Genomic DNA, 19,586 nt, shown 5'->3' on the forward strand with positions numbered 1-19,586 from the left:
GGGTTTGAAAACTTAAACGTGTCGAAGGCGCAATTTACTTATCCTGAAGTCTGAAACATGAAGCGGGAAGCTCACGGGCATCAGTGCGGAGTACGACCGGTTGACCCCCACATTTAGCGCGTCACGTCCATTGGCTAGCCCGAAACGCGTCGCGTAGTCACGCCGTCCGCATTCAACCGTCTCCAGGACGTCACCTCGGCATGGGTTGACATGGCCACCATCAAGGCCATCGAGGGCCGCTCTGTGCATCAGATCCAGTCCGGCCAGGTCATTGTTGGTCTGGAGTCAGTCTGCAAAGAGCTTGTCGAGAACAGCATCGATGCAGGCGCCACATCAGTTGGTATGTCTTCGCCCCACGATTTCTGGGTGACGTGCGATGACTGATAACGAACGCAGAGGTGCGCTTCAAGAACTATGGCCTGGACGCCATAGAGGTTCAAGACAACGGCTCTGGCATTTCCCCTGACGACTACGAAACGATCGCGCTCAAGCACTACACGTCCAAACTCGCTACCTACGACGACCTTTCGTCCCTACAGACATTCGGCTTCCGTGGCGAGGCCTTGTCGTCGCTATGCGCGCTGTCCAACTTTCACATCATTACGGCTCGGCCCTCCGACGGCCCAAAGGGTACGAAGTTGGAGTTCGAGCAGTCCGGCAAGCTGAAGGGGACGTCGGTGGTAGCAGCCAAGCAGGGCACGACTGTGGTGGTCGAGACACTGTTCCATAACCTACCTGTACGGCGGAAGGAGCTCGAGAAGAACATCAAGCGGGAGTACAACAAAGTGCTGCAGCTGCTGAACGCATATGCTTGCATCAGCGTAGGCGTCAAGTTCTCGGTGAGCAATCAGATACCGAAAGGGTGAGTGCAGATCCAATATCCATCCACCCGTCCATCGTGTTGACTCAGTCAAGAAAGAAGACGGTGGCTTTCTCGACCAACGCGAATGCGAGTACGCGAGACAATATCTCCAATGTCTACGGCGCAAAGACGATTGCTGCCCTGATTCCTCTAAGCCTCGAATTCGTCATGGACCCTTCGAGCCGGCTGGGTGCCACACAAAGCGCAAAGAACTGGAGCACACAAGAGGAAACAGGTTCAAAAACAGTCAAGATAGTGGGCCACATTTCCCGCCCTGTTGTGGGTGAAGGTCGCCAGACACAAGACCGACAGATGTTCTTTGTGAACTCGCGGCCTTGCGCTCTGCCACAAGTTGCCAAGGCGATCAATGAGGTCTACAGATCCTATAACATCACTCAGTCGGCTTTTGTATTTGCAGACATCCAGCTGGACACAAATGCCTACGATGTCAATGTGAGTCCAGACAAGCGAACCATCATGCTCCACGACCAGACTACGCTATTGGAGAACCTCAAGGACGCTCTTTTAGAGCTATTTGAGGGCCATGATCAGAGCGTACCCCAAGCTCAACTCTTGGGCAAGAAGACACCCACATCCGCCTTCAAGCCGCCAACAATACAACCCCGGGAAAGCACTACCTCGGCATTTGCAGGCGACCGAAGTGAATCGGAAGATACTGTCGAGCCTCCCCAAAGGACTCCAATCAGGGGTGAATCGCCATCTCCTCAAGACACGCCTGATATGAATGTCCGTCCAGGCTTCGTAAAGGCAAGTCTCATTGAGCGGTTTGCTGGCAGGGACTCCGAAGAACGAACGGTCCGTCCAATGGTAAGACCTAGAAGAGCCAACTCCTCCAAGAACAGAGAGTCTCCCGAAGAGCCCATGTCCGATTCACATGTCCTGCCACGCAGCCCTTCACCAGAGAGGAAGAATCGGGTCGAGCCAGCGCGCTCAAGGTCACAGTCACCATTGTTTGAACCAGAAGACGAAGCAGCAGGAGTTCCGGTCAGGCTTTCACAACCTTCGAAAATCGTACAAGATTTCAATGCCCGCATAGCATCTCAGAGTCCTCACAAGCAGGAGCCAGTCATCTCGTCAAAGCATATAGAATCCACTGATGACGGTGACGATGAACAACAGCCAATCCCGGCCATAGTACAGACACCGCAGAAGTCCTGGTCACAAAGTACCATTCAAAACGCCTTTGATCGTATGCGTCCAATGCGCACGCCAATCCAACAGGCTACTATAACTGTTAGTAACACGACGACTATTTCCACAATCGGTACGGGGAGTCAATCGATAGCTGCCAAACGCTCTAGGATACACACACCCAAGTTTTCTCTCTCCGGTAAGCCGCTGAATCAGACGCCAAAGAGGAGTTTATTCAAGAAGGGTCTAAGCGGCTTTACAGCACCAGGTACGCAAGCTAAAAGTAGTGAGGAGGAGGAGGATGATGAGGAGGAGGGGGAGGACGAGACTGAAGTCGCGCAAGATCGTCATATGTCTGATGCACCTATACGCTCTCCATCTCCGCATAAGCGCCTGCCATCCCGCGGCTTTGAGGAACCGCGGACGGATGATATTGCTGTGTCATCCAGCGCTCCACCGCCGCGCGCAACAGTCATCTCCGAAGAAGCTCCAGAAGAGGAATCCTCGTCTGATGGTGAAGTACAGCCTCAAGCTGAAGCTGAAGCCGAGATCGCGGACGATGATGAGTATATAGAAGATTCCGAAAAGAAAGAGAGAGAAGAAGCGAAGATTGCGCAGCTCATTGCTGACGCTGAAGAAGCTGCAGCCCGGCCCACTGAAATGAACCTCAAGCGCGCCAACAAACTATTCAAGGTTACTCAGAAGAAGTATTGGACCATCAATCTTGAGCGTGTCATCGAGACAGATGTGGATATCATTGCTCGGCACCTACAAACTGTACAGGCATCCATCGACGCGTCGATTGTGGAGACCGATGAGGCGACTGCACTACCGACAAGCACCCAGCTGAACCAGGAAGACCCAGAAGAGCGTCTCAGCCTTACAGTAACGAAAGCCGACTTCAATGAAATGCGCATCATTGGTCAGTTCAATCTTGGCTTCATCATCGCTGTACGGCCGCCTACATCCACATCACCCACGTCAGACCTCTTCATCATCGACCAGCATGCGAGTGACGAGAAGTACAACTTTGAGCGTCTCGCTGCCACGACAACGCTAGTGCCACAGCGACTAGTCCACCCACACCCTCTTGAGCTGACTGCCGTGGAGAAGGAAGTTATCCGCGCGAACAAACCCTCACTCACCGCAAACGGCTTTGTTGTCGATCTAGACACCGAGGATGAAAATGGCGCAGACAACCATGCGCAGTTGGTCTCATTGCCAATGTCAAAAGAAGTCACCTTTACACCTACGGATCTAGAGGAACTCCTCGCACTCATCGTAGAAAGCCCACAGTCTTCGTCCATGTCCACATCGTCGCATATACCGCGCCCCTCCAAGGTCAGGAAGTTACTCGCAAGCCGCGCCTGCAGAAGTTCGGTGATGATCGGTAAGACCCTTCAGACGCCACGCATGCGGGAGATTGTTCGACACATGGGCAGTATGGACAAGCCGTGGGCTTGCCCCCATGGCCGTCCTACCATGCGTCATCTGTTTGGCTTGGAGAAGTGGCAGGGCTGGACTGAGGGGGATGGCGTGACGGGAGTTGATGTTCAGGGCGAGAAGACTGATTGGAACGCGTATCTGAAGGATAGTAAGAGATGATGGAAACGAGAATTGGAGATGACATGCTGCAGAAGGACCAGAATACCCATGTATTATTACGCAACTTGCTACATCAACGCTGTTATCAATGACTTAATAGAACATGTCCACGAGTGTCAATAAACTCTGCACTCTCGTGGACGTGTCCTATTCAGTCATTAAGGATGACGCTGGTGCAGAGCATTGTTTTTGAGTACCTACACTTGCGGTTGTATATTACTAGGATAGATGGAAGTAACATCCCGTTCGCAATCGCGGATGTTTGGAATACACGTAGACGTCTCAGTTTCTTACCCAATTTAGGTGTTTGCTCATCAGAGTTCGGCTGCTGGTACGGTCGTTTGGCTAGTACTTCCCGTCGCCCTCTGTACTGGTTGCGTGTCTTTCTTCTTACTTCTGCATTTGTATTCCTGTCATCTAACTTCTTACGCTTTCGAAAGGAATTCTCAAAACACATCTCAACACAGTGTCTTGCATCTAACCATGGCGGACACTTCTACCTGGCTGATCGCAGGCTTTCTTGCTCTCTCCCTCTATCTAGACATCGTCCTGGCGCGAATAGATTTCGTAGATGCATTTCGCGAAGTAGACGAATCGCTTGAAGGACCTGAGGGACCGAGAGTCAATGACTATCACGACGAGGATCAGCCGGATGCCGATGAGAAGGAGGGTTGATGTAGAATAGTGAGACACAAAGTCCATTTGGCTAGATGCATTGTGCGGCAAGATTAGGTGATAGTGTTTGCTATTCGAACCGAGAAACGTGAAGATGTTGTCACGACGATGTGTCGCTAGGTGTCGTTCCTCACGCTTAAATTGCGTTTGCGCGTTTGCCAGCACGGCTTCCGGTCTCTCGCCAGCGAAGCAGCTTGCTGTTCGGATATCTTCAAACTATCTTTACCTTTCTTCAAGTGCAATGTGCCCTTTTGTCATTCACGATGTCTTCTAGGAACTCGTGTATACTACCTCCTTCATCGCCACAGCCATGACAACCCCAGACAGCAACTACGATGCCTCGGCCTCCGACTTCACCTGGCCCAACGCCAAAGCACTATGGGTTATGGTCATCATCGCCGCGGGTCTAATCGTCCTACGCATCGTTTACAAAGTCTGCATGAAGATGCATCAACGACGGGCCCAGAGAGGGGATGAGCATGAATTCGCCGATTTGGTACAAGGGTCGACACGAATTGGGCTGGGTGACGGTGCGATAAGGTTGCAGAGGCCATCGCGAGCGGTGACGAGGAGAAGTAGTGAAGTCTCGGCTTTACCACGGTATGAGCAATTTGATGAAGGGGAGTTGTGTGACGAGGATGCGCGGATTGAGAAGAGGGGGCGGTACAGCTACGTGTTGGGTGAGCGGTGGCCTGGAAAGACATAGGGATAAAGTGGAAGATAATTGTTTTGGAGGGAATGATGTGGCTAGCGCTTTGCGACACTAGGAAGGGGCGATACGCTGGCAGTGGTGATGGTGGAATGGACGACCTTGGTGCTTATACCGTTGGAAACCAGCCTCGTCTTCTGTTCTTCCCGCAAAACCCATACATCGTACTGGATCCCTAACGCGTAAGCGTATCTCAATCAAGCACACCCAGACCATTATCTGCGCCTGCCATGAATCAGTTATACGAAATCCTCATGCTGTTCGGCCTTTGCCTCGCCGTGCCGTTCGTATCTTATCTGATCTTTATCACCGTCAAGGAGCCTATGCCAGTGCGCAGCTGAAGACAACCATCTTGCAAGGGATACGCGCCCATTTCACATCCGTGGTTGTGCACAAGATGCTACTCAATCAACTCGTTGAAAGGAACAAGACGATCAGGTGTACGAAGTAACACAAGTTTACAATCTATCAACGATACTACCGAAAAGGCTAGTTGGTCATATACCCGGAATTCAATGCCTGTTCGTCACAGTCTTCTTCTAGTTCATTCATGATCATGAACGTGGACGTGGGCGTCCTCGCAATGTGAAGTGTGTGATGAGTGACATAGGCACCCAACTAGTCGTCACGATAAGTGTCATCTACTGATGAGTTCACTAATCCTGTTATACTTTCTACCTCTTTGCATATCTTTCGCGACACTGTCGTCTCCACATCTTGAGCACCACCCAAAAATCTCTCAAGTTCGCGGTACCACATCTTTGCAGTAAAGTCTCACTCACCTGAAATGCCCAACTCCCCAACCCCCCTCATCTGGCGCTGGATTCTTTTCAAAGAGTGGCTCCGACGCATGAAGATCAGAACGCGAAACTACCACGCTGGACCCAAGAAAACAGATCCTCAGTCAGACTTATACTACGACTATAGAACGACGCGGCCGAGACCAACGCAGACGGCGGAAAATGCACATCCAGGGGTGGTGTATTACGCTTAGTAACGGGGGTTGTGATTACGGCGATTTCTGGTAGGAAGAGGGAGGTGGTTGTAACCTGTGTGTAACGGACGTGTGCAGTGAGAAGTGCTAGCTAAGAGAGAAAGAAAGCAAAGAAATCGCGGAGTTCAGGGATATGACGGAGTGATCAACGCTATACTATTGAGACGTCATCGTGAGATCCAGATTTGGATTTGGAATAGACTTCTTTCCCAGACGCCTCGTCCTGCGTTGGCTGTTCTGCTGTCGGTATCATCATAACAACGCGTCGCGCGTACGTGTGCTCACGATAGATACATCTCTCATCCATTCCTTCGTCTGAACATCATGATCATCGCTCATCCTCTAACAACTACGACATGGAGATCGAAAGCATAGCAGTAATCTGCCTAGTCATCCTCCTTGTCCTCCTCATCCAGATCATATTCACCTTTCGGTTACTCCTGTCTCTCCACCATCGATCTCATGAAAGAGATGAGGAGCATGGTCTGCGCAACATACCTATTACGCCTCAAGCCATATCTATACAGGAAGAAGTGCAGCCACCACCGCATAGCGTCGCACAACGCCTTACTATACCAGGGCCGGCATATCCATCGAGCTCTAGATACAGTGTTCGATCAGGCATCAGCGATTCATCGTCCCGTTACGAAGAGTCTCCGAGCCTCTCCTACAGAGTAGACGTTCTCGGTAAAGGTAGGGAAACGCAAATATCGCACAGTGACTCAAGATATGAATCTGGAAACCCTTTTGCGAACGACGCGGTGAATAAGACAGAAAGAAAAGATATACTAGAAGAACTATAGGATAAAAAGCCTTGACATAGTTGAAGCAAAGCTAATAAGGGAAACAAACGCTGGGGGGAAAAGTTAGGTGCGCATGATAGGCGCGTCTGGCAAGCTGAAGCACCCACATGATGTGGAGGGCAAGCCGGAATATGTATATATAGTGCCCTGCTACTACGCTACATTAGTTTCTCCAATAGCTTTATTCCAGTCACAAAACAACCACTACCCATTCACTCGACCAACCACGAATCATGACAGGTATTATCCAAAACCCAAACCAAGACCCTCCAAACATGCCCCCATGTTTTCCGTACTTCGCGATAGGCGTCCTAGTAGGCATCCTCATCGCAGCACTATGCTGTGCCATATATGGCTGTGGTGTCGTTCTTGCACGAGATAGAAGGCCTGGTCTCAGGAGAACGCCTTCGGGAAGCTCATCAGGCTATTACGCTGATGACGAAAGCGAGCCGATTGGAAGTGACGCTTCGTTGACACAGCATGTGTTGATCGAGCCGGATTATACAGCGACGACACCGGTGAGGTGGTCGGATGCCGGACACTGAACCTAGAGATGATGAGATACCTAGTGTTTGCGTGTCAAGGTGTGGATTTGCGCGCTGGCAATAAGTAGGTGGTCAGAGGATCAAACCGTTGCGTTGGCATCGCATCTATGAAACCGCGACTCTGGCGTTCGATCAGATGTCGAACGGGGAGCAAACCGATTGCATGGACTTCAAAGGCAGACAGCGTAGCTATCAAACGATTAGTGAAAGCCAACCGCTGAAGATTTACACCTCCGATCCCACCAGGTCACAAACTCGCGTATGATCACCCTCCAACCTCTTCTTCACGCAGACGATCCCATCTCACTCCAAAAGCCATGAAGATAAAAGCTGAGCCTAGCGTAGCCATTGGAGTATACATGGTGATGGTCACCAGCTGTGTACTCAAGATACCCACAGTCCCACTAGCGACATCAATCAGACCAGGAACCTTCAGTAAGCGGAATCGTCGAGTGTTGGAAGAGCTGAAGCGAAGGCTCAAGAACGAAATCTATGGATTCCCCCAGGTCGACGAAAATCCTAACATGTCGGATGCGGAATATTTTGGATGGACGGCAGCGTGCTAAGATGACACGCAAAACTTTACTTGGGATCTACACTTGTATTACTATAAGAAATGTCAGCCACTAAAATGATCTCAGACCTATCTACGCATCCTGAGGCCCCATATCAAACAATAAGAACTCCGCAGGTTTCTCACCCACACTCTCAATCTCAATCTTGCCAGGCCCGCTCACTCCTTCAATATACGCGCCATCGCCCTCCCCAAAGACCTGATCCCCAATCTTGATCTGCGCCCCACCCTGCTTAGGCTGCGACCGTCCACCCATGACAACATGAGCAAACAGCTTCCTCGGCCCCTCAGCAACAAGCTCATGAACAACCTTCTTGCCCGGGCTCAAAATCGACGCATCCATGCTAAGATCAGCCTGCAGCCCAATAGCACCTTTACTCTTCTCCATCCTGTCCGTGGACTCCATTATCCTGACCAAGTTATCCGTCTTCTCCTCGTCGGTGAACTTCTTCGTCTCGTAATGCGGCTTCAGACCGCGCTTATTGGGCTTGGCCCAGATCTGGAGGAAGTGGACTTCGGAGTCGGAGTTGCGGTTGTATTCCGAGTGGCGGATGCCCGTGCCGGCGGAGGTGAATTGGACTTCGCCGCGCTTGAGGTTTTCGAGGTTGCCCATGCTGTCTTTGTGTTCGAGGACGCCGTTGACGATGTAGCTGAAGATGAGGAATTCGGCGTGGCTGTGTGTTCCTGGTTGGTAGTGTTAGAAAAGAGTAGGCGTGTATATGGGACGGGGTGTACGTACCGAAGCCGGTGCCGGCCTTTACTCTGTCTTCGTTGATGACCCTCAGTGGGCCGAAGCTCTCGTGTCTGGGGTCATAGTACGAGGCGAAGGAGAAAGTGTGGTATGTGTACAGCCAGTCGTGGTCAGCATGGCCGCGTTGCGACCAACCGCGCTTGGTGAGCTTCATTGAAGTTGGGCCTGCGGTCGACATTGCGCGTGTGGCGGGTTTGGTAGAAACAGCAGGGAACCAGATACTGCGGAAAGTGCTTGAGAAAGCCAGGATGATTGCGAAAAGACCAACGACTACTGTAAGTGTCTTTGTGGTTGTCGAATACGAAGTATCGGTTGTAGTAGAGCGATGTTCACCAGATGTGTCTGTCATCACGAAAGGAGGAATCCTGGCATCGAAAGCGTCGAGGCGCCTTTATAGCTGTTAGTAGGGGGAGGGTTAGTTCGCGCATCATGTCGAAGCTTCATTGACTTCGCGCATCGCATTTGCAATGAGTGACTAAGGCACGGCCAGGTTAGTAACAGCCTCTTGTGGGGAAGAGAGAAGACGCTTGCTGACCAGGCGGATTACCGATGGATGACGGAATCGCCCCTGCTTCTTTCTCAGCTAGCCCTCATTGGCCGCTTGCCGAAGACGTTGCGGAACAAGTCCGATCGCAGCACTACGACCAAACTATTGCGATTCGCGCGTTGTTTACCATCTACCGTTCTGAGTTGACGTACCGGCACGAGAAAGAGTTGGGATCGTGGATTGCAAATTGTACTGGTGGTTGTGCAGGTTTGCAAGCATAATCGCGGATCGGCATCTACCCGTGAACCACCAACATGGCACTGACCAACTTCAACCCCGATGCATTCTTCGAGGCCTGGACAGAGAAAGAGTACTCTCCAACCCACAGCAACAAGCCATTAGCACAATGTATAGGAGAATCCTTCGGCATCCCCCCAACCGACAAATACATCTACCGCGCCCAAGCCGAAACAACCCTCCACGCAACCCAAAGAGCCATCGAAGCAAAGAGAGCCCACGGTCTCCATGGATGGTATCATGACGACGAAGGAAAGGCTTTCGACCCACCCCAGTTCCCAACGCCAGAAGAGATCCAAGCCTACACCACCCTCTTCTCCCCCCAAAACAACCTCCCCACAGCCCTAAACAACTTTACCAAATCCGCAAAAGCCGACACCCTGCGCAAACGCGTAGGAAACCACCTAACAAACCGCTACCTCAACAACTCAACCCAAACCCTGCTCCCCGCGAAAAGAGACCCCAAAAAAGCCCCCCGCCAACACAAAAACCCCTACCTCGATCTGTGGGCCTACTCCTGCGAAGAACTAGAATGGGCGGGTCCTTTACCCTCAACAACAAACACGCGGATCTCGCATCACATCCTCCCCATCTTCTACCACCATTTTGGCTGCGCAGTCCCGTCTTACGCCGCTTTGCATGTTTTGGCTAAACTGGCTCAGCCGGCGCGGCCGGCCAAGGAAGATGTTTTGCCTATTCTGGATGTGGGGAGTGGAAATGGGTATTGGACGTATATGCTCCGCAACTTTCCTGTTTCGCATATTGGTACGGAGAAGGGACTTGATGTACGGGCTATTGATAATCAGGTTAGTGAGTATCGGGTGACGTGGATCAAAGATACTATTATCATGGATGGGAAGGAGTATCTTAAACGCCATGATGGCGGGAAGGGATGCGTATTACTGCTGGTATATCCACAAGCGACAGGGGGGTTCACGGGTCCGCTGCTTAAGGCGTTCGCTGGGGATAGGATTGTAGTTGCGGGGACGCAGAACGGGAATGGGTTTACGGGGTTCAAGGATGTGGTGGTTGATGAGTGGGTGGAGAAGAATCTTAAGCAGTTTGAGTTGGTGCTTAGGATGCCGTTGCCGAGTTTTGCGGGCAAGGACGAGGCGCTGTTTGTGTTTGAGAGGAGGAAGTAGGAGAGTGGAATGAGAAGGGAAGGCACAAAGGTCACGGCCGCAAGACATAGAGCTTGTATCATACAGCATTATATAGCTGATCATATTCATCATTCATAGCGTAGGACATGCCAGTACCTATTTTCGCTCCATTTTCCTTGTCTACCACTTGGCCTCCTTCTTCGCCAAGAATGTGTTCAGGATAGCGACCAGCTTCTCCAAGGCCGCGAGCCACTTCTCGAGCTCAGCCTGTACTTTGCTCTCGTCATCGCCCAGCTTTCCGTAAAAGTCCTTGCGGTAGGGTGTGGCGCTCATGGCAGCACTGAAGATGGGCTTGACCATGAACGAGTGGTGGGGCTTGAGTGTGTTGCCGTAGGCATCGCGGAAGGAGTCGGCGAGCTCCTTGGAGGGGTTCGAGATGTTGTGGCGGAGGGCTTGGGCAGTGAAGTCGAGGCCACTGTACAGAAGTTAGTGACAGGACGTTGGGGTTTTAAATGCATGACTTACCGGTTCAGCCATACGAGACCCTCGGTGGCGGTGTGCTTCTTCTCCTTGAGCTCGTTCAGGGCAAGCTCTTGGAGTGATTCTGACTGGGCGGGTGCTGCGAGCTGTCTGTCGCGGATTTTCTGCCTCGCATTAATACAGCTGTTCCTGCAGCATCAGTTCAAGTCCTCACCTTGATGTTGCCGCTCATGTCGTTCTTGACAGGCTTGAACGCCACCGAGCCCAAGACATCGAACAGGGTAGTCGTGCTCTCAGCCGCCTCTAGGAACTCATTCGTCGAGATAGCATTGTCCTTGGACTCATCGACAGGCACGTCCACGAAGCTCTTCTTGACCGTCTCGAAGAAGGTTCCGCCGGGAGGATACGCAGCAGCCATTGTGGGGTAGTATGTGGTGTTTTGTTGTAGTGTTGGAAAAAGCAATTGGGGTTCAGATGCGAGAAAGGCAGAAAGACGTTTGTTATGGCAAAGGTGGTCTCGGCCCAAGCGGTGAGCTCTGGTGCGTTCGACACGCGTGGCTTTGGTGGGGCATGCGGCTGCAGTGAGCTAGCGCGGGGAAGGCGCGACGCACAGGGTCTCGAGAGGGGAACTGCGAGCGGCTAGCTCACCTTGCACATGGGCGCTGCATCTGTCTTGGGGAGCGACGTCGGGACGTAGAATTATGTCCGGGAGTAGTTTGTCCTGGGCGGGGAAAGAATGTCCGGTAGTCGTGACCTGCCTGCGGTATAAGACATCATGAGCTTGCTATCGTCGTCAGATCGCGAGAGAACACCACCACCTGCAGGGTAATATATCGCCATCCCGATCTCTATCAATCGGACCTTCTGATCCTTGCTTGAACATATCTCCGAACCTACAGCAACCTCAACCACTAAGATGCCGTCACATATCCACTCTGTTACCAACATACACCGTATAGCCTGCATCCCCGGCGACGGCATCGGCGTCGACATAACAGAAGCCGCCATCCAAGTCCTCAACGTCTTGAGCAAAACCATCGGCGGCTTCGAATTCGACTTCACAACCTTTGACTGGAGTAGCAAGAACTATCTCGAGCGAGGATGGTACATGCCATCGGACGGTCTCGAGCAACTAAAAGCCTATGATGCCATCTACTTCGGTGCCGTCGGCTGGCCCAACGTACCAGACCATATATCCCTCTGGTCACTCATCTTGCCAATCCGAAAATCGCTGAACCAATACGTCAATGTCCGACCTACACGCATCCTCCCTGGCACCACATCCCCTCTATCAAACTGTAAACCCGGCGATCTCGACTGGATGATCATCCGCGAGAATAGCGAGGGCGAGTACTCCGGCCAAGGCGGCACATCTCACGAAGACAGCCCGCACACCATCGCCACTGAAGTAAGCATCTTCACACGCGTGGGCATCGAGCGCGTAATGCGATATGCATTCGAGACCGCGCGCTCAAGACCACGCAAGAAGCTCACCATGGTGACCAAGAGCAACGCACAGCGCCACGGCATGGTCCTCTGGGACAAAGTCTTCTACGAAGTCGCAAAAGAGTACGAGGACGTGGAGATAGACAAGATGCTTGTGGACGCCATGACGGTGCGCATGACGCTGCATCCCTCCTCGCTCGACACCATCGTTGCGACAAATCTACACGCGGATATCTTGTCTGATCTTGCGGCTGCGCTGAGTGGCTCGATTGGTATCGCGCCGTCGTCGAATCTCGATCCTACGAGGAAGAACCCGAGTATGTTTGAGCCTATTCATGGGTCTGCGCCGGATATCGCGGGGAAAGGAATTGCGAATCCCGTGGGTGCGTTCTGGAGTGCGGCGGAGATGGTGAGGTGGGTCGGGGAGGAGAAGGCGGCTGATGGGTTGATGAAGGCGATTGAGAATGTTACCGAGAGGGGGGTTAAGACGAAGGATCTGGGTGGAAGTGAGAATACGAAGGGTGTGACCGATGCGGTTTGTAAGGAGATTGAGACGCTTTTCAAGAGAGACTGAATGGGGTAGATATACATGTACAAACCTATCCACTACCGCAACAGTCTTTCCATCCTTATTGGGTATCAATTCATCCCATCACTCTCTTACGATCACCCATCCAAAAACACCGCAGGAACCTCACTCCTCCCCTCCACAACCCTACTTCTATTCCCCCTCTCCCCCCTCACCCTCTCATCCCCCACCTCCCTCAGCCCCAACCAGTCCCTCCAAACCCTCACCGCCTTCCCCTGTATCAACGCCTTACTAATCGGCCCAAAATCATTGCTATCCAAACTCTTCCGCCAATTATCCCCCTCAATCCACACATGTCCATACGGCACAACAACCTTACCCACCTCCTCCCCATCTCTAGCCGCAACGCTGTCCTCGTCGTGATCAGGTAGTCCATCCGGTACACCTTTCAACCTGTCCTTGAACGAAGCAGGATCAAGCGCGTAACCCCGTGTAGGATAAACGGTATCCCCTTCCACCGCGACAACGCGTTTTATCCCCATTTCCCCCGGTTTATGCGGTTTCCAGAACGTTACTACGTCGCCTCTTTTTACGCCCCAGAAAATAGCGCCATCCTTCCCATCTTCCCCCTTCTCTCCTTTCACAGCCCGTTTCTTGCCATCTCTCCGCTCCTGATACGGTCGCACAATAACATAATCTTCCCGACCTGTCTCGTGTGCGTCAGGACTGAGGGTCGGTGCCATGGAGGAGCCACGCACATGCTGGATTTCAATGAAGTGGTCGCGGATCCAGAGGAGCGCGCAGATGGCTACGATGCCGTTTGTGCCCCATTTTAGGTAGCGGCCGCCTGTGCGAGCGCGTGCGGTTTCATGCCATCGGGGTGATGGTGGTGGTGGTGGGGGAGCGGTGCGAGATGGTGTTGCTGGGGTGGGCTTTGATGGATGCGGAGTGCGCGGGGCTGGATTTGCGGGTCGAACCGGTAGTGAGGGCTTCGCGAACGCTTTCGGTGCAGTAGGAGGTTTCGCAGGAAGCCGGATGGGAGGTTTGGGTGGCATTGGGAGATTGGGGTTGTGATGGGGTCTTGGTCAAGGTAACGCGATGTTGCTCGGCAATACTTGCCCGCGTTGCCGTTGGACGTTGGAGGTGCTGCCATTCTTCTGCAAGACCGCATCTATGGCACACATCTAACGTCACTACCACCTCAGGCGGCGCTGATATCAAACAACATATTAAAATGACCGTTTCTAGTACTTCACGCAAGTTCCGGCAATAGTGAATCGATCATAACGTGCAAAGTTCAAGAGGTATATCTAGCTAGATGGCAGCTATAGTACAAGGCCTAATACATATCCACAGTATGCAATCGCTACCATTCGGTCGTTCAATGCTCGTCAAATCCATAACCTAATCTACTTCAGGGCCTTGATGACGGCGTCGGCGTACTCGAAGGTCTTGGCCTTGCCGCCAAGGTCACCGGTGATGGTCTGTAACATCGTTAGCATGTCTTCATATACAAAGATGATGTCTGATGCTTACCTTGCCCTCAGCAAGAACCTTGAAGATGGCCTGCTCAATGTTGGCGGCCTCCTGGGTGAGACCCATGTGTCGCAGCATCATGATGGAGCTGAGAAGAAGCGCGGTGGGGTTAGCGAGCTGCTTGCCAGCAATGTCGGGCGCGGAACCGTGGACAGCCTCGAAGATGGAGCAGTTGTCACCAATGTTGCCGGAGGGAGTAAGACCGAGACCACCGATGAGACCAGCGCACATGTCGGAGAGAATGTCTCCGTACAAGTTGGGCATGACAAGGACCTTGTCGTTGTAGGGAACAGGGTCGGTAACCATCTTCAGGCAGGTGTTGTCCAGCAACTCGGCGTCGAACTCAATGTCGGGGAACTCCTTGGAGATTTCGCGGGCGGTGCTGAGGAAGAGACCGTCGGACATCTTCATGATGGTGGCCTTGTGCACAGCGCGGACCTTCTTCCTGCCAATGTCGCGGGCGTGCTGGAAGGCGTATCGCAGAACGCGCTCAGAAGCCTCGCGGGTGATGAGCTTGATGCTCTGGACAACGCCATCTACGACAATGTGCTCGATGCCAGAGTATTCTCCCTCGGTGTTCTCACGGATCAGGACAGTGTCGACGTCGTCGTAGGGCGTCTTGTAGCCGGCGATGGATCTGCAGGGGCGGACGTTGGCGAAGAGGTTGAAGGTACGGCGGAGAGTAAGGTTGAGCGAGACGTGGCCCTTGCCGATGGGGGTCGCGAGGGGGCCCTTGAGAGCGACCAAGTTCTTCTTGACGCTGGCGATGGACTCGTCGGGGATGACCGTCTTGCCGTCCTCGTTCAGGCGCGGGGTGACGTCGACCGACTCCCACTTGATTGGGACGTTGGCGGCCGAGTAGATGTCCTTGACCGACTGCGCAATCTCGGGGCCGATACCATCACCCTCGATTAGAGTGACGGAGTACTTGCCGTCGCTGCCCTTCTGTCCGTGGAACTTGGCGACTTCGGAGGCGTATGTGCGGGCGGAGATCTACAACATGTTAGATAACCCCAGGCTATTTTTTCTCTTCCTATACACCCAGTGTCTTGAGGCGCAAGAATCGAGTGTCCCGCGGGAAGCTCACCTGGGACAGCGCGGGCGCCCATCGTGCGCGGGTAGCCTGGCGCATGCATTGCCGCGCAGGGGCGGCGAAGGAGCGAGCAGCCAACATGGTGAGGGTATTTCAAGGTTGTCACGACCCAATTGGAGCTACACGGTGGTGGTAGCAGGTCGTCGAGGTGGGTGGTCGCGGCGGGAGGGTTGCGCAAAGCTCGGATACAGAAAAAGAAAGCTCCACCGGCCGCGGGATGTCTTCGTGCGCCAAACCGGTCCATTCCGCCTCCGTCATGGCATCCCACCCGCAACCGCCCTGCATTCTCATGCACCCTCGGCTAACGCTAAATTATGGACTGGCGATACTCTGGAAGCCTCACGACTGACATTCACTTGGTGCAGGAGTATACCGCCGTGGGCCTTCACTTTAGTGTCACTCGGCGCAACGGAATGTCTCAACCGAGTGCTTGTCACATGTCACGACAAAGCGACCCAATACATCACACATCGCGACATCCTACTTCACACTCATCATTCTCGTATAGTCTCCACGACCTCACGTCTCTGGTAGGACTCGAGTTCACCATGACGCGTTTTGGATCGCATTCTCACCCATCAGCTGGTGTCTTTAATCGTATGTTTCGTGTACAAGACCCACCGAAAGAAAGACACGGCCATTAAGAGCCGTTACCTATGGCACTTCTTCATCTCTGGTAGGATGCTCCTACATATCGTAGCTCAGACTGAGACTGCGTGTAACGCAGTTGCAGCATTCGGCACCTGAGACCCTCTTGGACTACAAGCCACTTTGAACGCCAATCCAGTCCATCGCTCTATGATGCAACCTCTACCCATCGCGGCTAGCGTTAGCATCTTCTCAGAGAATGCGCGCATGAACTCACATTCAGCTCACTTCGCTATATCGGTGTTTTGTGTTGTATCAACGCCGTCCCCGGTCATATCCGTAGCAGCCTCGACACAGAACTACGGATTGCTGTACAGAAAGGCTACGACCGGGCGTACTCCTGAGGTATAAAGCTCAAGACATTCTGCCCCAGTGATCACACTCACCGCACTATCCAGACACCCGTATATATTCACTCTCCATCTCCTTTGCAATCATGCGGGTCCAAGATTTTGTTTTCATCGCCGTCTTTTTATGGCCTGTTGTTGTCCGATCGGCTCACTTAGACCGAAGAACGACGCAGCTCTTCGACGTGAGTATTTTGTCATTACCCAATGATTGGTGGTCAAGAACTGACAACGACTTCTTTCAACCCAGTTTGAGGACCTTGAAATCCCCCCTACAGGTGTCGTCACTCCCATTACGATCTACAAAGGCATTCAGTTCACCTCCATCTCCGCAGGAGCGCTGGGCGTCGCAAACATCACTTTCCTGGGTATCAGGCCAAAAACCCCACCGCAAGTCGCCTCAACAGCGTTCCGCAGCACGCTGCCCGATCTTAAACCCGCGTCTGTGACGGTTGACTACCCAGATTCACCGTACAAGTCGATCGAATTAGTCTCCCTCTACCTCCATTGCGTAGCCGCACTCGGCACCGGTCTCTTCTCAGCGCTGGTGCAATGTAAGATCAACTTCGAGTGTTTCGGCTCGGATGGCAAGCTCAAAGCCGAAAAGGAGGTCGAGTATAAACCGGACACGCCGCTCCTCATCCCTGTTGAGGAGCAGAAGAAAGTCAACTTTGAATCCAAATTTGTGGGTTGCAAGGATATCAAGTTCGCATTGGTGAGCAGTCAGCTTCCTCTAGGAAGTGTTTTAACGGCGATCGCGACGGATAGTTGGACTGTGGTTTTGCATCCACGCGATGCTCAGTCTTGATCACCTGTAGCAGAGTTGAATTTTCTATTGACCTTTCATCCGTGGATCTGTCCAATAGAAGAAGCACCATCTGCCACACAGAGCTACCTTGCATTCAACAGACGGTGCTTACGCACCAGAATCACACTCGCTGGTACCAGAAGATTATCAAGTTGACTTTCATACGATTGACTTTCCTGACTCTACTTCTCATCTCTATATGCTCATCTTATCTAGCCCTTCTTAGCGGCAGCGCCGCGCGCTCCGGCTGCCGAACCCTCTCATGCATTTCATATTCACTTGCTAAGCTTTTCTGCTCCTCTTTCTCCTCGCCCTTTCTACGAGCCAAACGAGCGACCCCAGATGATAACGCGCACAGCCAGAGCATCATTATGACCATAATCGCAGCGGAAACGGCACCGAAGATGAAGAATCCCAGCCAGATACGGTATTCGGCGCTTGAAGTGTTTGGTGGGTGTAGAGGCCTGGGATAGACGGAGGTCACGTTGTTTTGTAGTGGCGAAGCATCGGTCGTGTTAGTAGCCGCCAGGGCGAGACCGCTGAAGTAAGGAACGCTGTACGGAGACGCCATGTCTGAAGTCGATCTGTGCTTAGGTATGAGAAGGTTGCTACTATGGTCGTGTGATTTCTTAGCAGTATGCTGATACTTGGAGTAGGAGAGGAACAGACCCTAGACCCTACTTCGTCGGGCATTGTGCGCTAGGTTTGCTGGACCTTCACGATCTCATGAATCCGAAAGCTTACAATGCGTTGGAGTATACCCTTCAGAATGTCACCGTTGATGTGACTAGCGCTCAGTGTCATCGAACCCGGCACTGTGAGCTCACAGGCCTTATGTCCAGTGATAGTCACCATATGGTGCTGAACCTGTGCGGACACCGCGATTAGAGCTACTGTTTACAAGTGATCTCCCGCAATCTTCCCAGGTCCTCGTTCATCCCAACTACGACCAGACGTAACAAGACGAAATCACCAACAATACTTGTTCAACATCCAACATGTCACAAAATAATACTATGGCGGCTTTTACTTGGCCAAATGCCGCGCAAGGAACTGCTTCTTCAGATACGAAGACTTCGTCTTCTGTTACCACTTCGACTGCAGTCGATTCTGGTGTATTCTACTCATCGGATGTTGCTGCAACGACGTCTACTGCTTCAGAAGGAGGAGCGTTCTTTTCTTCAGACGTCTCAACGACTGCTGTTGCCTCCGCTACAAGCACTTCAACAGCAGTAGATCCTGGTGCCTTTTACTCGTCGGCTGTCCCTACGTCTACATCCACTGCATCCGATGGAGGCACATTCTTCTCTTCGGACATTCCCGTTTCTAGCATCGGCTGCCACCATTGCACAGCTTGTACGAAGACGACCTCAGCCGCCAGTGCTCACGCAAGTGCGTCTCCCTTCCTAAAGGCAGTCTCGAACAACCCTTGGAATCCAAACGTAGCACCGCCGATTGATGTGTCACCATCGTACGTCGATTACGGCACCGTGTCCACCCTGATGCCTAAAGCCACCGGAGTCGCTTTCGATCGCGGCACACCTTTCGAAATGACTGATCCCATAACGCCAATAGTGGATGCATCGTCTGATCTTCATTCAACCTTCGCCAAGCGAGACAGTCCCCGCTTCGCGAAAAACCCAGGCCACATCATCGGTGTCATCATACTGGCCCTTGGTGTCGTCCTCGTAGGCTTCCTAGCGATCAAGTACTGTAGGGGTCTAATTCCCACGACCCATGATCCGGAAAAGGGTGATAGCCGCCGTCGCTATCCACATTATGAGAAAGAGGTCGTCCGTGGACGACGCCGCCGCCGTGACGGCTCACCTGCCACCACACATTATGCTGACATACCAATTTCGGAGGGATATGGCATGGATCCTGTCGACCTTGCTCGCGCACAGAACTGGCAAGATGGCTTCGACGAAAAAGGTGTGTATGCCACACGAGATCACGTAGATCGAAGGACTTCCGCTGATAGCTTCCAGTCTGTCGCGACGCATGGAACTGGTGATAATGCTGAATATCGACTGCAATTACCCAGCTTTATACCCACGCGCAGCTCGAATCCAAAGTCCCGTCCTGTGATCAAACTGCCGGCGCTCGCCCGTAATCCGGAGTACCCAGCCGGTCAGCCAGTTT

General features: G+C 52.6%; 8 protein-coding genes across 8 annotated transcripts; 5 read left to right on the top strand and 3 right to left on the bottom strand.

The window, feature by feature from the left end:
• Window positions 1–57: 57 nt before the first annotated feature.
• J4E78_009881 (uncharacterized protein) lies at window positions 58–4,294 on the top strand (the record flags this gene model as incomplete). Its single annotated transcript, XM_049370466.1, has 5 exons — window positions 58–90; window positions 139–340; window positions 397–862; window positions 916–3,608; window positions 4,182–4,294. 5 exons carry the CDS (start codon window positions 58–60, stop codon window positions 4,292–4,294), a joined length of 3,507 nt encoding a protein of 1,168 aa, XP_049217812.1.
• A 310-nt stretch (window positions 4,295–4,604) lies between these two features.
• Window positions 4,605–4,873, top strand: J4E78_009882 (uncharacterized protein; the record flags this gene model as incomplete). The annotated part of the gene is made up of 2 exons (XM_049370467.1): window positions 4,605–4,790; window positions 4,835–4,873. 2 exons carry the CDS (start codon window positions 4,605–4,607, stop codon window positions 4,871–4,873), a joined length of 225 nt encoding a protein of 74 aa, XP_049217813.1.
• A 3,119-nt stretch (window positions 4,874–7,992) lies between these two features.
• J4E78_009883 (uncharacterized protein) lies at window positions 7,993–8,848 on the bottom strand (the record flags this gene model as incomplete). Its single annotated transcript, XM_049370468.1, has 2 exons — window positions 7,993–8,603; window positions 8,659–8,848. 2 exons carry the CDS (start codon window positions 8,846–8,848, stop codon window positions 7,993–7,995), a joined length of 801 nt encoding a protein of 266 aa, XP_049217814.1.
• Window positions 8,849–9,471: 623 nt separating this feature from the next.
• J4E78_009884 (uncharacterized protein) lies at window positions 9,472–10,596 on the top strand (the record flags this gene model as incomplete). The annotated part of the gene is made up of 1 exon (XM_049370469.1): window positions 9,472–10,596. One exon carries the CDS (start codon window positions 9,472–9,474, stop codon window positions 10,594–10,596), a length of 1,125 nt encoding a protein of 374 aa, XP_049217815.1.
• Window positions 10,597–10,737: 141 nt separating this feature from the next.
• Window positions 10,738–11,455, bottom strand: J4E78_009885 (uncharacterized protein; the record flags this gene model as incomplete). Its single annotated transcript, XM_049370470.1, has 3 exons — window positions 10,738–11,032; window positions 11,083–11,201; window positions 11,252–11,455. The coding sequence occupies 3 exons, from the start codon at window positions 11,453–11,455 to the stop codon at window positions 10,738–10,740; spliced, it is 618 nt and encodes a 205-aa protein (XP_049217816.1).
• A 498-nt stretch (window positions 11,456–11,953) lies between these two features.
• J4E78_009886 (uncharacterized protein) lies at window positions 11,954–13,057 on the top strand (the record flags this gene model as incomplete). Its single annotated transcript, XM_049370471.1, has 1 exon — window positions 11,954–13,057. The coding sequence occupies one exon, from the start codon at window positions 11,954–11,956 to the stop codon at window positions 13,055–13,057; it is 1,104 nt and encodes a 367-aa protein (XP_049217817.1).
• A 1,364-nt stretch (window positions 13,058–14,421) lies between these two features.
• Window positions 14,422–15,722, bottom strand: IDH2 (NAD-dependent isocitrate dehydrogenase; the record flags this gene model as incomplete). Its single annotated transcript, XM_049370472.1, has 3 exons — window positions 14,422–14,496; window positions 14,549–15,541; window positions 15,636–15,722. The coding sequence occupies 3 exons, from the start codon at window positions 15,720–15,722 to the stop codon at window positions 14,422–14,424; spliced, it is 1,155 nt and encodes a 384-aa protein (XP_049217818.1).
• Window positions 15,723–16,725: 1,003 nt separating this feature from the next.
• Window positions 16,726–17,404, top strand: J4E78_009888 (uncharacterized protein; the record flags this gene model as incomplete). Its single annotated transcript, XM_049370473.1, has 4 exons — window positions 16,726–16,755; window positions 16,803–16,821; window positions 16,915–17,351; window positions 17,378–17,404. The coding sequence occupies 4 exons, from the start codon at window positions 16,726–16,728 to the stop codon at window positions 17,402–17,404; spliced, it is 513 nt and encodes a 170-aa protein (XP_049217819.1).
• Window positions 17,405–19,586: the final 2,182 nt, after the last annotated feature.

The sequence above is a fragment of the Alternaria triticimaculans genome (genome assembly GCF_023758025.1).
Source record: "Alternaria triticimaculans strain BMP 0046 chromosome Unknown scaffold_24, whole genome shotgun sequence".
NCBI classification, from domain to species: domain Eukaryota; kingdom Fungi; phylum Ascomycota; class Dothideomycetes; order Pleosporales; family Pleosporaceae; genus Alternaria; species Alternaria triticimaculans.